The following is a 15,222-nucleotide window of genomic DNA, read 5'->3' on the forward strand; positions in this document are numbered from 1 at the left end:
ATACACAGTGAAACCCTGGCTACCTAAATATGGTTCCCAATCAGAGACAACGAGAATTACCTGACTCGGATTGAGAATCGCCTCAGGCAGCCAAACCTAAGCTACACCCCTACTCAGCCGCAATCCCAATAACTACAAAACCCCAATACGAAACACATCAAAATAAACCCATGTCACAACCTGGCCTGACCAAATATATAACGAAAACACAAAATACTATGACCAAGGCGTGACAAATTGTTAGGTTATATTACTTGTTCGATATTACGGCATGGTCGGAACTAGAAGCATAAGAATTTCGCTACACTTGCATTGACACCTGCTAACCATGTGTATGTGAAAAATACATTTGATTTGATTTGATTTGATTTTAGTTCCACCTCCCACACATGCGGGGACATCACCTGGTTTAAATGATATTTCTAGAGACAATATCTCTTTCATTGTCAGTCTATGCACAGGTTTACCCCCACTGTATTCACATCCTACCATACCTTTGTCTGTACACTATGCCTTGAATCTTTTCTACCGTGCCCAGAAATCGGCTCATTTTACTCTCTGTTCTAAACGTACTAGCGGGCCAGTTCTTTCAGCCTTTAGCCGTACCCTTATCCTACTCCTCCTCTGTTCCTCTGGTGATGTGGAGGTTCATCCAGGCCCTGCAGTGCCTAGCTACACTCCCTTTCCCCAGGCACTCTCATTTGTTGACTTGTGTAACCGTAAAAGCCTTGGGTTCATGCATGTTAATTTTAGAAGCCTCCTCCCTAAGTTTGTTCTATCCACTGCCCTAGCACACTCTGCCAACCTGGCAATCTACTGCAGGGATAGCCTGCAGAGTTCTGTCTTACTATCCAGGTCTGTGCCCAAACAATTCAAGCTTCTACCTCTCCAGAAACAAGTCTCTAACTGTTGCCGCTTGCTATAGACCACCTTCTGTCCCCAGCTGTGCCCTGGACACCATATGCGAATTGATTACCCCCTATCTATCTTCAGAGCTCCTGCTGTTAGGTTACCTAAACTGGGACATGCTTAACACCCCGGCCATCCTACAATCTAAGCTTGATGCTCTCAATCTCACACAAATGACCAATGAATACACCAGGTACAACCCCAAATCCGTAAACTAGGGCACCCTCATAGATTTCATCCTAACCCACCTGCCCTCCAAATTCACCTCTGCTGTCTTCAACCAGGATCTCAGCGATCACTGCCTCCTTGCCTGCGTCCGTAATGGGTCTGCGACCACTCATCACTGTCAAACGCTCCCTAAAACACCTCAGCGTGCAGGCTTTTCTAAACAACCTGGCCCGGGTATCCTGGAATGATATTGACCTCATTCCATCAGTAGAGGATGCCTGGTTATTCTTTAAAAGTGCTTTCCTATCCATCTTAAATAAGCATGCCCCATTCAAAAAATGTAGAACCAAGAATAGATATAGCCCTTGGTTCACTCCAGAACTGACTGCCCTTGACCAGCACAAAATCTTCCTGTGGCGTACTGCATTCGCATCAAATAGCCCACGCGATATGCAACTTTTCTGGGAAGTTAGGAACCAATATACACAGGCAGTTAGGAAAGCAATGGCTAGCTTTTTCAAACAGAAATTTGCATCCTGTAGCACTAACTCCAAAAAGTTCTGGGACACTGTAAAGTCCATGGAGAATAGGAGCACCTCCTCCTAGCTGCCCACTGCACTAAGGCTAGGAAACACTGTCACCACCGATAAATCAGCAATAATTGCGAATTTCAAAAAGTATTTTTCTACGGCTGGCCATGCTTTTCACCTGGCTTCCCCTACCCCGTTCAACAGCACTGCACCCCTCACTGCAACTTGCACAAGCCTCCCCATTTCTCCTTCACCCAAATCCAGATAGCTGATGTTCTGAAAGAGCTGCAAAATCTAGACCCCTACAAATCAGCAGGGCAAGACAATCTGGACCCTCTCTTCCTAAAATTATCCGCCTAAATTGTTGCAACCGCTATTACTAGCTTGTTCAAACTATATTTTGTATCGTCTGAGATCCCCAAATATTGGAAAGCTACCGCGGTCATCCCCCTCTTCAAAGGGGGAGACACTCTAGACTCAAACTGCTACAGCCCTATATCTATCCTACCCTGCCTTTCTAATGTCTTCAAAAGCCAAATTAACAAACAGATCACTGTCCATTTTGAGTCCCACCGTACCTTCTACACTATGCAATCTGGTTTCCGAGCTGGTCATGGGTGCACCTCAGCCACGCTCAAGGTCCTAAACGACATCATAACCGCCATCGATAAGAGACAATACTGTGCAGGTGTATTCATCGACCTGGCCAAGGCTTTCAACTCTTATCAGCAGACTCAACAGCCTTGGTTTTTCAAATGACTGCCTCGCCTGGTTCACCAACTACTTCTCTGACAGAGTTCAGTGTGTCAAATCGGAGGGCCTGTTGTCCGGATCTCTGGCAGTCTCTATGCTGGTGTCACAGAGTTCAATCCTCAGGCCGACTCCTTTCTCTGCATACATCAATGACGTGGCTCTTGCTGCTGGTGATTCTCTGATCAACCTCTACGCAGACGACACCATTCTATATACTTCTGGCCCTTCTTTGGACACTGTGTTAACTAACCTCCAGATGAGCTTCAATGCCATACAACTCTCCTTCAATGGCATCCAACTGCTCTCCAACTGCTCTTAAATGCAAGCAAATCTAAACGCATGCTCTTCAACCGATCACCGCCCACACCTACCCACCCATCCAGCATCACTACTCTGGACGGGCCCCCATGTTGATGATCAGCATTGCGGAGGTGTTGTTGCCTACCTCCACCATTTGGGGTCATTCCATCAGGATGTCCAGGACCCAGATTTACAAGAAGGGTTTCAGATCCAGGGCCCTGAACTTAGTGATGAGCTTGGGGGGCACTATGGTGTTGAAGGCTGAGCTGCTTTATTACACTGTAATACAAATGAGTGGATTTGGCTATTTCAGCCACACTCATTGCTGACAGGTGTATTAAATTGAGCACACAGCCATGTCATCTCCATAGACAAACATTGGCAGTATAATGGCCTTACTGAAGAGCTCAGTGACTTTCATAGGATGCCATCTTTCCAACAAGTCAGTTTGTCAAATGTATGCCCTGCTAAAGCTGCCCCGGTCAACTGGTAGTGCTGTTATTGTAAAGTGGAAACATCTAGGTGCAACAGCCGTGCTCAGCCGTGAAAAAGTAGGCCACACAAGCTCACAGAATGGGACCGCTGAGTGCTGAAGCGAGTAGTGCATAAAAATCACTAACCTGCCCGAATACATAGTGCCAACTGGCAAAATTGGTGGAGGAAGAATAATGGACTGGGGCATTTTTTGATGGTTTGGGCTAGGCCACCAAGTTCCAGTGAAGGGAAATATGAATGACATTCTAGACGATTCAGTGACATTCTAGACAATTATGTGCTTCCAACTTTGTCGCAATAGTTTGGGGAAGGCCCTTTCTTGTTTTAGCATGACAATGCCCCCATGCGAGGTCCATACAGAAGTGGTTCGTCGAGAGCTGTGTGGAAGAACTTGACTGGCCTGCACAGAGCCCTGACCTCAACCCCATCGAACGCCTATAGGCTAAATTGGAAAGCCGACTGCGAGCCAGGAAAAATCGGCCAACATCAGTGCCCGAGCTCACTAATGTTCTTGTGGCTGAATGGAATCAATTCCCCACAGAAATGTTCCAACATTTAGCGGAAAGCCTTCCCAGAAGAATGCCCTAACTCCATATTAATGCCCATTTGGAATGAGATGTTCAACGAGGAGGTGTCCAGATACTTTTGGTCATGTAGTGTATTTATCTTGTGCAGGTGGGATAGGGCAGTGTGCAGTGCAATGGCAACTGAGTCAACCATGGATCTGTTAGGCCAATATACATATTGTAGTGGGTCTAGGGTGTCAGGTAAGGTGTAGGTGATATGATCCTTAACTAGCCTCTCAAAGCACTTCATGATGACAGAAATGAGTGCTACGGGGGGTGATAGTCATTTTGTTTAGTTATCTTTGCTTTCTTGGATATAGGAACAATCGTAGACATCTTGAAGCAAGTGGGGACAACAGACTGGGATACATAGAGATTGAAACTGTCTGTAAACACTCCATCCAACTGGTCTGCACATGCTCTGAGGACACGGCTTGGGATGCCGGCAACTTTGCGAGGGTTGACTCGCTTAAATCACTTTCTCACGTAGGGCATGGCGATTGAGAATGCTGTTCATCGACTACAGTTCGGCATTTAACACCATAGTACCCTCCAAGCTCGTCATCAAGCTCGAGACCCTGGGTCTCGACCCCGCCCTGTGCAACTGGGTACTGGACTTCCTGACGGGCCGCCCCCAGGTGGTGAGGGTAGGCAACAACATCTCCACCCCGCTGATCCTCAACACTGGGGCCCCACAAGGGTGCATTCTGAGCCCTCTCCTGTACTCCCTGTTCACCCACGACTGCATGGCCACGCACGCCTCCAACTCAATCATCAAGTTTGCGGACGACACAGCAGTGGTAGGCTTGATTACCAACAACGACGAGACAGCCTACAGGGAGGAGGTGAGGGCCCTCGGAGTGTGGTGTCAGGAAAATAACCTCACACTCAATGTCAACAAAACTAAGGAGATGATTGTGGACTTCAGGAAACAGCAGAGGGTACACCCCCCTATCCACATCGATGGAACAGTAGTGGAGAGGGTAGCAAGTTTTAAGTTCCTCGGCATACACATCACAGACAAACTGAATTGGTCCACCCACACAGAAAGCATCGTGAAGAAGGCGCAGCAGCGCCTCTTCAACATCAGGAGGTTTTGGAATTGTTAGTTAGATTACTTGTTGGTTATTACTGCATTGTCGGAACTAGAAGCACAAGCATTTCGCTACACTCGCATTAACATCTGCTAACCATGTGTATGTGACAAATAAAATGTGATTTGATTTGATTTGATTTGATGAGAGCACACAGTCCTTATGAGCAGAGGGGGCCCACATCAGCAACTCAATGTTATTTTCCTTGAGGCGTGTTTAGCTCGTCCGGGAGCATCGGTGTCCGTGACCTGGCTGGCTTTCCCTCTATAAACTGTAATGGTGATAGTTGCATAGCAAACTGCAAAAGGCAAAAGGCTATCAGACTAAATTAGTTTTGTTGTTGATTGAAGATGTTGTTTGTTGGATGCCAGTGGGCAACATTCCGATGCTAAACCACATCAGAAAGAACTGCCCTGTGGGTGTTCAATGTGTGACTGGTATTTTGAGGTGACAAGTTCAAGCAATTTAAATATAATCCACAAAACAGTGGAAAACATAAGATGATCAAATCTTGCTTTTCCACATTGTTCAAAATAATCAAAGTGGGAGAAGTTGGTCTTTTACCAAATAGGGATATCTTCTGTATACCACCCCTACCTTGTCACAACAAAACTGATTGGCTCAAACACATTTAAGAAGGAAAGAAATTCCACAAATTATCTTGTAATTGAAATGCATTCCAGGTGAATGGAAGCTGGTTGAGAGAATGCCAAGAGTGCGCAAAATTCTACTTTGAAGAATCTCAAAAATATTTTGATTTGTTTAACACTTTTTTGGTTACTGCATGATTCCATGTGTGTTATTTCATAGTTTTAATATCTTCACTATTATTCTACAATGTAAAAAATAGTCCAAATAAAGAAAATCCCTTGAATGAGTAGGTGTGTCCAAACTTTTGACTGGTACTGAATGTAAAGTCTAATTTTGGGATGCAAACTCAAAATGTGGACAACGTCAACTCTATATCTGATGTCATACATGTGTCTTCTTTTTTAAGACCATAACCATGTTTGTGAGGTGTATACGTTTGTTTCGAAGTAGATGTTTTCAAGACTGTGTGTGATCCTGATTTAGCCCACTGCAGTAGAAAGTTGTCTATTTGACTCTAAACTACTCCCTCAACCGTATCCCTCCTGTGTTGCAATAAGACCTCTTGAGCAACATTAGGTTTCTATCTTTGTGGTGTGTGTGTGTGTGTGTGTGTGTGTGTGTGTGTGTGTGTGTGTGTGTGTGTGTGTGTGTGTGTGTGTGTGTGTGTGTGTGTGTGTGTGTGTGTGTGTGTGTGTGTGTGTGTGTGTGCGTGCGTGCGTGCGTGTGTGTATGTGTGTGTGTGTGTGTGTGTGTGTGTGTGTGTGTGTGTGTGTGTGTGTGTGTGTGTGTGTGTGTGTGTGTGTGTGTGTGTGTGTGTGTGTGTGTGTGTGTGTGTGTGTGTGTGTGTGTGTGCGTGTGTGTGTGTGTGTGTGTGGGGGGGGGGGCATGACAACCCTCTCCTCAGGTTTTTGAGGTGACTGACACTGTCACTTCTCTTTTTGTTGTTCCTAGAACTTAACAGGTGGTTTTAACACATATATCTATGGACCACACTAAATAAGCCACATACAGAAATTCAGCTTTATACATCAATTTATATTATAAAATAAAAATAAATATTTTTCCATTTGTTATTTTCTTCCCAAAAGGGACAACACGTTCAGTATAAATGTACTTTCATTCACAAACTTTTTCAGAAAACTGCACATACATTTTTCAACACAACTGTTTTAATCACATTGAGGTAAGTATGGTTTAAAAAAATATTTTTGGTCCATTTTCGAAATCAACCACGTTATTTCCCAGTGGGCAGAGACGTCAATTAAACCTGTATTCCACATTGGTTCAACGTCATTTCAGTGTGTGCCCAGTGGGTGGGAATGTCATTTAGATAATGGCAGTATATGCCATTTTTCATGATCAAAAGCTAATTGGAAGATTTAGGCAATTACGGAACTATGATATATGTATTTAAACTTGGTCAAACTCGGTGTCAGGACAAATGTTCTTAAAATGTTGTTCTTCTAGAAGAGACGAGAGGATGCTCTACTGACAGTAGATGTCGTAAAGATGTCTTGATCATAAAGAACGGCACTCGGGCATCGAAGTCTAATCAAATGTTATGTCATTTTAAGAACCAACAGAGACACCAAAAAGAGAGATTTACTTTAAACACGTGTCCTCTGTGCACTTCTAGATAACCCTTGTGATTATTTAACACGTATCCCTGTCGTGGTTCATATTACAGGGCTTATTTACAGACATGTTAGATACTTTACTTTTAGCATCCATGTAAGTATTGTGATATAGTGAGGCCTTGGAAAAAGTGCTCCCCAATTCCATATGAATAAATACATGAAAAGTAGGCTACAATATATACATGCTTATGACATTCGATAATAATAATAACGTTACAACGTTATTATTGTTAACAACTTTAAAAGATTGCCGTAGAGCTCAAAATGACCTGATAACATCTTCACCCAGTTCCCATACTCCTGGTCTGGTATGATCCAGTCTAATCCAGTTGGCTATGGGTGGACTGATGGACCTCCCCGGTGGACTGATCATATTCCATTCATTGGTGAGCGTTTCATCCATGCAGAACATGCATAGACACAGATAATATTTTAACAAACACAAACCATGGGTGTAACTCCCCCGATAGACATTATGTTACTGTACACGTGGTGATGTAAATGAAAACGAACTATGCTAAACATTTAACGCTATTTTTAAAAATCCACTCGACCGATTTATACGCATATTTGCTGACTATAATTTACGCCTTTACCGTAGCGTGTTTCGTTAATGCCAGTGATAGCCCGTTGAAAATATGCTGCATCTTCCCTCTTTCGTTTTTATACAAAAATTACAGTGTGGAATGGCACAGAATAATTTTAATAAGAATATAAACTCACTCAGTCAAGATAAAAAGACAGAGGTATCCGCTGTAGTGCCTCTGAATTACATGCCGGAAGACAGCCATTTGCGTGCAGGTAAACTACCTGTGCGCTCCAATCAGGTACCTTGGCGCTCCTTTCATATGCCAGTTTGGAGAGTAGTTGTCACCGCATTATAAATACCTTCTCTCTCACTCCAATACACTGCTGTTTTGTTTATTTTATGAAGTCGCTATTTGGAAATCTGATGCGTGGGTAATTCCTCTCACATTTGACTCAAAGCACAGCCTACAAATGATCAAATACAATCTCATGGGAGACAACAACTTGATCACGTTCTCCCGCTCCACAACAACGCGCGCACATACTCCTCAATTATCCCTGCGCGTGAAGATAGGTGGCGTATTAAGGATGTCTCGCGCCTCTATATTCCAGGAAAAGAAAAAGAGCGAAAAAATGTCATTAGAAGAGGCGTAACCCGTCAGTGCGCGTTCTCAGGTCTGTTTCGTGAAGTGGCTGAAAGAGACCAGTCCTAACCTGCCCATCAGGAATAACGGTCCCTCATCATCAAGCTATTTTCAAGGCTTATTACCAGTTATTTGCTTTGGATCCACAACGCACCCCTTTATCATCTCTCTGTGACATTCTTTCTTCCAACCAGCTGTTTAGAGGATCACACTGACACCGGTACGTGTATTTTAACATATTGCTTTTTACATCAGTTTATTTGAATGAAACTTCAATAGCTTTGCGTTTGAGGTAGATTTGCCATTCAGGTATCCGTGCGCCGTTGCGCAATTATCAAAATTGGACAGCCTACCTGCTCAGGTGAGAAAGGTGCGCGCTGCTGCAGAAGTGGATAGACCGTTATATAGGCCTACCTGCATCAACTGTGATCGGATGCTCTCCTATATTCCCTGTATCCTTTCCGGGAAATCAAATTGTATTCGATGTTATTCGTTCCTATTCCTTTTGAGCTGTCCGAGTAGAAACGGGCGTAGGCTATTCGCGTCGGTTTGCCATCCATTGTATTTGCTAATTTTACCCATAGCCTTCTATTAGATAGATCAACATACACTGTTTTTTAAATCTACATTCCAAATTTGTGGACAGCTCATTATGTGTAGCTGGGGTTTGGGCAGTGACCACTAACATCCGGACTGTTGTGTGTGTTGTCGGCTATGTGTGTGTTCACTGCTGGTGCAAATGCCAAAGCCTTGTGAAAAAAATGCAATGTGATGCAGTGGCAAACATTTACAAATGTAAGTCTCTAAACTAGAAGACCCTCGTTTGGGCTGGGCTTCTATCATTCTATTTCAATGGACTTTCCTCTAAAGTATATAATATTGAGCTTTTCCGTTTGTTGTCGTGTAAATGTTTGTGGGTGTTTTTGTGTTTGTTTTCTTCTGTTACGGTTCGCTACCCTTTTAATACAAACTTCACTGACACCACGTCCCTACATTTAAAAAAACATTTAAATCGGGTCTGGTGCTGCTTTTATTTTTACCAATCAGTTTAAATGGTAGATTAAATACATTTGAACATAACCTTATTAGAAAGGGGAAGTTAGTCTATTTCCCCACATATTGCAACATTTGGCACGTTTTTTTCTTGATGAATGTGTCCAACATCCCAACATCATGTGTATAATCTATAAAAAAAATGATTAGGTCTTTCGCAGATACACTCATAAACACAGTTTGGAAAAATTGAAAACAAACTCGAAATGACTGACATGATATGAGATGAGCCTATTTAGTTGAATCGAACACTTTGCTTAACTTGATTGAGGCAGATGATACAAAGGATTTCAGATTGTAGGCTGTGGGCTATTAATATATGTTGTTATAGATTAAAACTGAATCAATGTTTCTCGAGTGTGATACATTTGGTGATGACAGCAAAGTTGCCTAAGACTGACAGAAGGGACAGCCATAACAAACCTTCATTATCAAAGACATCAACAAGTCTCAGAAGTTGATGTATAAATTAAATTACAAACTTGCACAGAAACATCCACCTTTTAATTTGAGGTTTCGTACAATAATCGACATTTTTGGAAGTGTATGCCTTGCTTTATTTCAGTCATCCTTGTAAGCTATTGAATGTGTCTGCCTGTCCGTCCTCCTCCTCCTTCTGCTCCGATTCATTGACAATCTGCCCGATTAGGAGACACATCAAAAGACCAGGCGACGGCGGACGCAGTACGGTCTTGCTCAAACTCCCTCTCCTGGACTTTAACCCATATGGAGTTTCATTGAAGACTTTAGAGTGAATTAAAACGTTTTATTTCGGGCCCTTGTGGTTGAACGGGATCCATACAGTAATATTGTCCCAACATTTGTCGCCGTTTTGTTTGGTTATTAGATATCAACCGGAGCCTGCCTGTGCTGCTGATTGAAGGAGCCGAGCCCATGCGGACTGTAAGCCATCTGACCTAGACTAAACTCTTATCAATGAAGCAGGAGATCATGGCGGAGGGTCCCCGGTGTAAGAGGCGAAAACAATCAAACCCACAGAGAAAGAACGGTAAGAACATGTTTTAAGTTAAATAAAATGAATGTTTGGGAACATTTGTAAGTTTTGCCAGCAGTCATTTGCGGGACCTCCCGCGCCTTGTCGCCTTTCACAGTTCGATTATAGTTTATATTCAGTGTAGGCACTGAAAATGGGGTGGTTGCGTAAAAGTACACTACATTTTGTTGTAGTTTTGAACTTAATCACTATGTAAAGCATTTTCATGTTTATTTTGAATGAGATTATGAGCGTTAAAGTTAACTATCAATGTGTCGACCTGACTGTGTAGGAAAGGGATGTCAGAATGAGGCTCGAATGCGGTTCAGCGAGATAGTGCTACTTTCTAACAGGCAGGAAAACCGTTATTTGGGTAGGCCTATAGCGCGTCTCCTATGAATTGGATAAATCGGAGAAACCTGTGGATTAGGTAGAAACTGAACTGCGCTGTTAACTTTTGTGTGATTATGACGTAAATGTGCTTTATCTCACGATTGTTCAACACAGTTTCATTGTCGTGTGAATTGTGTTGTGTTGTGGGTATTGTGTTGTGCTATAATTGCCATTCACAAGTGACTTGGTGCCTTTAAAGACCTTTACCACGTCTTAGATATTATATATAGTCTGTCAACTCGGAGTTAATAAAAGGTCTTAAAATGGCCATGACAATAGGACACCGTTTCTGAATGTGTCAATTTTTGTTCGGGTCTGGTGTTGCACAAAGGCTACAGCACTAATCACAACACACCTCGTATAGGCTCACAGACTGACCACATTTCTGAAACGTTACTTGAGTTATGTGTTAACCTACAACGTTTAGAGGATATAGAAAACTCCTGAGTTTTGTGTAGGAGTTGTGTTGGGAGTGATAGGGATTTTGCGAGGGGGCATCCCTTTTGACGCCTCATCCATGTGTGTTATGCAAAGTTATATTTAATTCATGTAAATGTTGAACTGACTTGTTTTCTCTTGTTACTTTAATATCCCATGGTATTACATGTTTGATGTAAAACTGGTGTCACAGTAGTTTGTTTAATTTGTATTTTGTTGTATAGCACTATTGTAGCTAAACATGTATTTTTTAAACAATCTTTACATTTAAATTATACAGTTTTTTATATCACACATTTTCAGTCGACTTATTTTGTTTACTAGTTTTTATTTGTTTATTGATTCAGTGAACTCAGTATGTTGTTCAAGATGTTTACTACTGTCAAGCACGTTTCTGATCAACAAAGATAATACTGAAGTATTGCAACTGAAGTTTAACCGCACATCGGTCTTTGTAAAAACCAAGATGAGAAGTGATTTTTCGAATTGCAATGGTTTTGTTAAATTAAAGAACATTCAGCCAATGTCAATGTGGGCAAAAATTAAGAGAACAATAATGTTGACAATATTGTTTTGTCAGAGGCTATAATGGAGGACTACTGCTACTGTTGTTTCTCCCAGGTGTGCATTTTTATTATTGATCATTTTAATGTGGAAATGTTTGTTTCCATTCCCCATTTAAACGTATTGCTTCTTCCCTGCGGGAGAATTTCATAACCTCATAGGTCTATGTTTTAATATGCAATTTGTTATTTTTCGCTTGTATTTGCCTGAATATGCCTCTAGGCATACTGTTGATGCAATACATTAATGGTAGGGTTAAGGCAACAACAGAAAAAACATTTTGGTCTGGTGTAAATATGTGTATTCAGAATGGATATAGTCATTCAGACTGAAAGTCTACTACGAAATACCTTTGCTTGTGAACTAGAACTTTTGCGAGTCTGAATATCTTTTTTGCCTGTGGACAACTTTCACTCCGATGCAGTATTCCCAGAGGGATATCTGCTGTATACGGTCTGGAGGACCATATGCATTTTATTATCGCAAAGTAATACAGAACCAGAACTGTTGATATCTGTGTTCATTTTCTTTTTCCATAATTCTCATCTTCGAAATATGCGATTTATTATGTAAATGAACTCTTTATAGAGTAGGCCTACAAATTGTTCGTATGGCCTGTTGCATACAGGCCTACAGTATCTTGTGGTTAGGCTATTACTTATTTTCTTCTCCCCCCCCCCCCTCCCCCCCACCTCACCTCATCTTAACTCCGTGACTCCCTAGTCCCAATCGGAGGTCACATTAGGCCCTGTGCAACTCGATATGCTCAGTCTGCACAACTTTGTTGCAGTTCGCAGCCCCCTCCCCCGTGCAAAACGTCACATCCAGCTGTGAGGGGTCGTTCAGTTGTGTGAACGCAGCTGTCAAAAGCGCTCCATTAGCCTCGCCTTAAAATACTCTTTCTTTCATTTTATATATATATATATATATATATATTTTTTTTTTTTTGTTACACTATTTCAGCTTTCAAACCACAATTGGTGTACTAAAGTGTGTGAGGTAAATATAAATAAGACTGATCAATCACCTAATAAACTGAACATGTTATTGTCTTGCAACACTTATATAGTCAGAGTTATAAGACATTTAATACATGAGTTCATCTCAGGATTATCACAACATTCAAATGAAGGCATGGCTGTCATGGCCAGTATGCTAGTGGGTCCATAACTGTCTCAAGACAATGGGGTTTCAATGGAAGTGAGTTTCATTTCCCTGCTCCTATCATCAGCAGTGAGCAGTGTCAGGGTGCCTGTTGTACCATTCATGCTACATTTCTCACAAACATGCCATTGTCCTTGCTGCTGGAGACATGTGTCTGTGTTACATCTGCTCCTGAAACGTCCTCTACTGCTCATCCTGTGTCTCCTTGACCTGCTGCTCTCTCCGTCTCCTTCACTGTGTGTGATAGTGTGGGCGGAGGCAGGTGTGCTGGAGTAAGAGCAGATCCCCACCAGCTGCAACCTGTTCCATAATCAAAACCTCTACAAATACTCAGCCCTGCCACTTCCATGCTGCCAGATCGTAATCTCTGCTTAGTCAGTCTACGCTTCTAGCCGTTTGTTACTGTTAGATCCTGTTATCCTATTGTGCCTGTTTTCCTCTCCGCTACAGTTCCTCCAGCTCTGACTCTGGTCCTTGTCTCCAGTTCCATGTCTCGTCATCCTGCTTCCCCACACTACTAATCCCTTGGATTCCCCTCCAGGCCTGCTTACCCTGTCCCAACCCCTCTCGCTCCAGTCTCATCCTATGCACCTGGTTTCCTGCAACCCACCAGAGCTTCCCCTGGCCTGCACTCCATCTTCCCCCTGTGTTTTAATAAATACCTTGGTTACTTCAATCCCAGTCTCCTCGTCTGAGTCTGCTCTTTGGTTCCCCTGTTCCACTCTGCGTAACAATACGATCTTGCCAAAGAGAGGAACCCAGCAGACTCTGATACTCTCCACCAAACCATCGTTTCCGTGAGCATCAGAGGGAGAGGGTAGGTAGGGTTGCATGCACCATAACATCTGTTTCAGTGCCTTGTCCTCCTTCTCTGAATGCATCCCATCCCGAGGCTATTCCAGATACTGAACACATGCAGCTCGGCAGGGCCCGTCTCTCTCTAGAGGAGAGGCAATGACGAATCAGCGCTAGGAGCTGCCTATACGGTGGCCAGGTTGGTCACTTTGTCTCCACTTGTTCCCATCCAGCAAAATAGGGGGCTCGGCAGTAGTGGGGGATATACTGTTTAGCCGAATCGCCTGCACATCTTCTCCCAGATCTCTGATTGAAGGCAACCTTGTGTGGCAGAGCCAAGCTTTTCCTCTGTCTGTTCTCATCAATTCGGGCACCGACGAGAGCTTCCTGGACTGAGGGGTCGTTACCTAGATGGGTCTGGACAGTGTCCCACTCGATTCACCCCTCGATGCTAATGCTCTCAATGGAAAGCTCCTCGCTCGTGTCTGTGAGAACCGTCCCTGTCATCCTGCGTCTCTCTGGAAATCACCAGGAAAATATCAGTTTCCACATAATCAACTGTCCTTACTCTCCCTTTGTTCTTGGCCATCCATGATTAAAGCTACACAACTCACAGACTGACTGGATTGCCTGAAAGATAACCACTTGGAGTTCATTTTGTCACTCTAATTGTCTACATTCTGCCATCCCCTCTGCCTTGTCTGTGCCCCAGGTCATTCTAGAACCTCCGGACCTGTCATCAGTTCCTCCCGAGTATCATGATCTAGCTCCTGTTTTCAGCAAGTATCGCACCCTGTCGCTGCCGCCACATCGGCCGTACGACTGCGCCATTGACCTTCAGCCTGGAGCTCCTCTCCCCAGTAGCCAGTTTTTAACCTCTCCCGCCCCGATCAAAAGACTGTGGAGAGGTACATCCCAGGATTCTTTGGCTGCAGTACATATCAAGCCATCTTCCTCCCCGGTGGGTGCTGGGTTTTCCTTTGTGAAGAAGGATGGGTCACTGAGGCTGTGCATAGACTTCTGTGGGCTGAATAATTTTACAGTAAGGAACAAGTACCCCTTGCCACTCATCAGCTCTGATTTTGCCCCCCTCCATGGTGCCACTGTGTTTACCAAATTCGACCTCTGGAATGCCTACCACCTTGTTCGCATAAGAGAGGGGGACGAGTGGAAGACTGCATTCAATACACCACTTGGTCACTTTGATTATTTGGTCATGCCTTTCGGTCTTACTAAAGCCCCTGCTGTTTTCCAGAACTTAGTCAATGATGTGCTGAGGGATGTGATTGGACGCTTAGTTTTTGTCTATTTAGATGACATCCTGATTTTTTTCCAAGGACCCTGAGGCTCACCAGCAACACGTTCACCAAGGACCCTGGGGCTCACCAGCAACACGTTCACCAAGGACCCTGAGGCTCACCAGCAACACGTTCACCAAGGACCCTGAGGCTCACCAGCAACACGTTGGCCAAGGACCCTGAGGCTCACCAGCAACACGTTGGCCAAGGACCCTGAGGCTCACCAGCAACACGTTCACCATGGACCCTGAGGCTCACCAGCAACACGTTCACCAAGGACCCTGAGGCTCACCAGCAACACGTTCACC

The 15,222-nt window shown here is 43.6% G+C and overlaps 1 protein-coding gene across 3 annotated transcripts in view; it reads left to right on the forward strand.

The window, feature by feature from the left end:
* The first annotated feature begins 8,150 nt into the window (after positions 1–8,150).
* The window catches only part of LOC124048607 (zinc finger E-box-binding homeobox 2-like), a 96,343-nt gene continuing 89,271 nt past the window's right edge, over positions 8,151–15,222 (forward strand). For 2 of the 3 annotated variants that reach the window (XM_046369565.1, XM_046369584.1), the window contains exons 1-2: positions 8,151–8,435; positions 10,116–10,277. In XM_046369565.1, the coding sequence (XP_046225521.1) occupies positions 10,205–10,277 (73 nt within the window). In that variant the 5' untranslated portion in view covers positions 8,151–8,435; positions 10,116–10,204. The remainder of the gene's footprint in view (positions 8,436–10,115; positions 10,278–15,222) is intronic. The other variant, XM_046369575.1, reaches the window with a different exon arrangement.

The sequence above is a fragment of the Oncorhynchus gorbuscha genome, linkage group LG01 (assembly GCF_021184085.1).
Source record: "Oncorhynchus gorbuscha isolate QuinsamMale2020 ecotype Even-year linkage group LG01, OgorEven_v1.0, whole genome shotgun sequence".
In the NCBI taxonomy this organism is placed as follows: domain Eukaryota; kingdom Metazoa; phylum Chordata; class Actinopteri; order Salmoniformes; family Salmonidae; genus Oncorhynchus; species Oncorhynchus gorbuscha.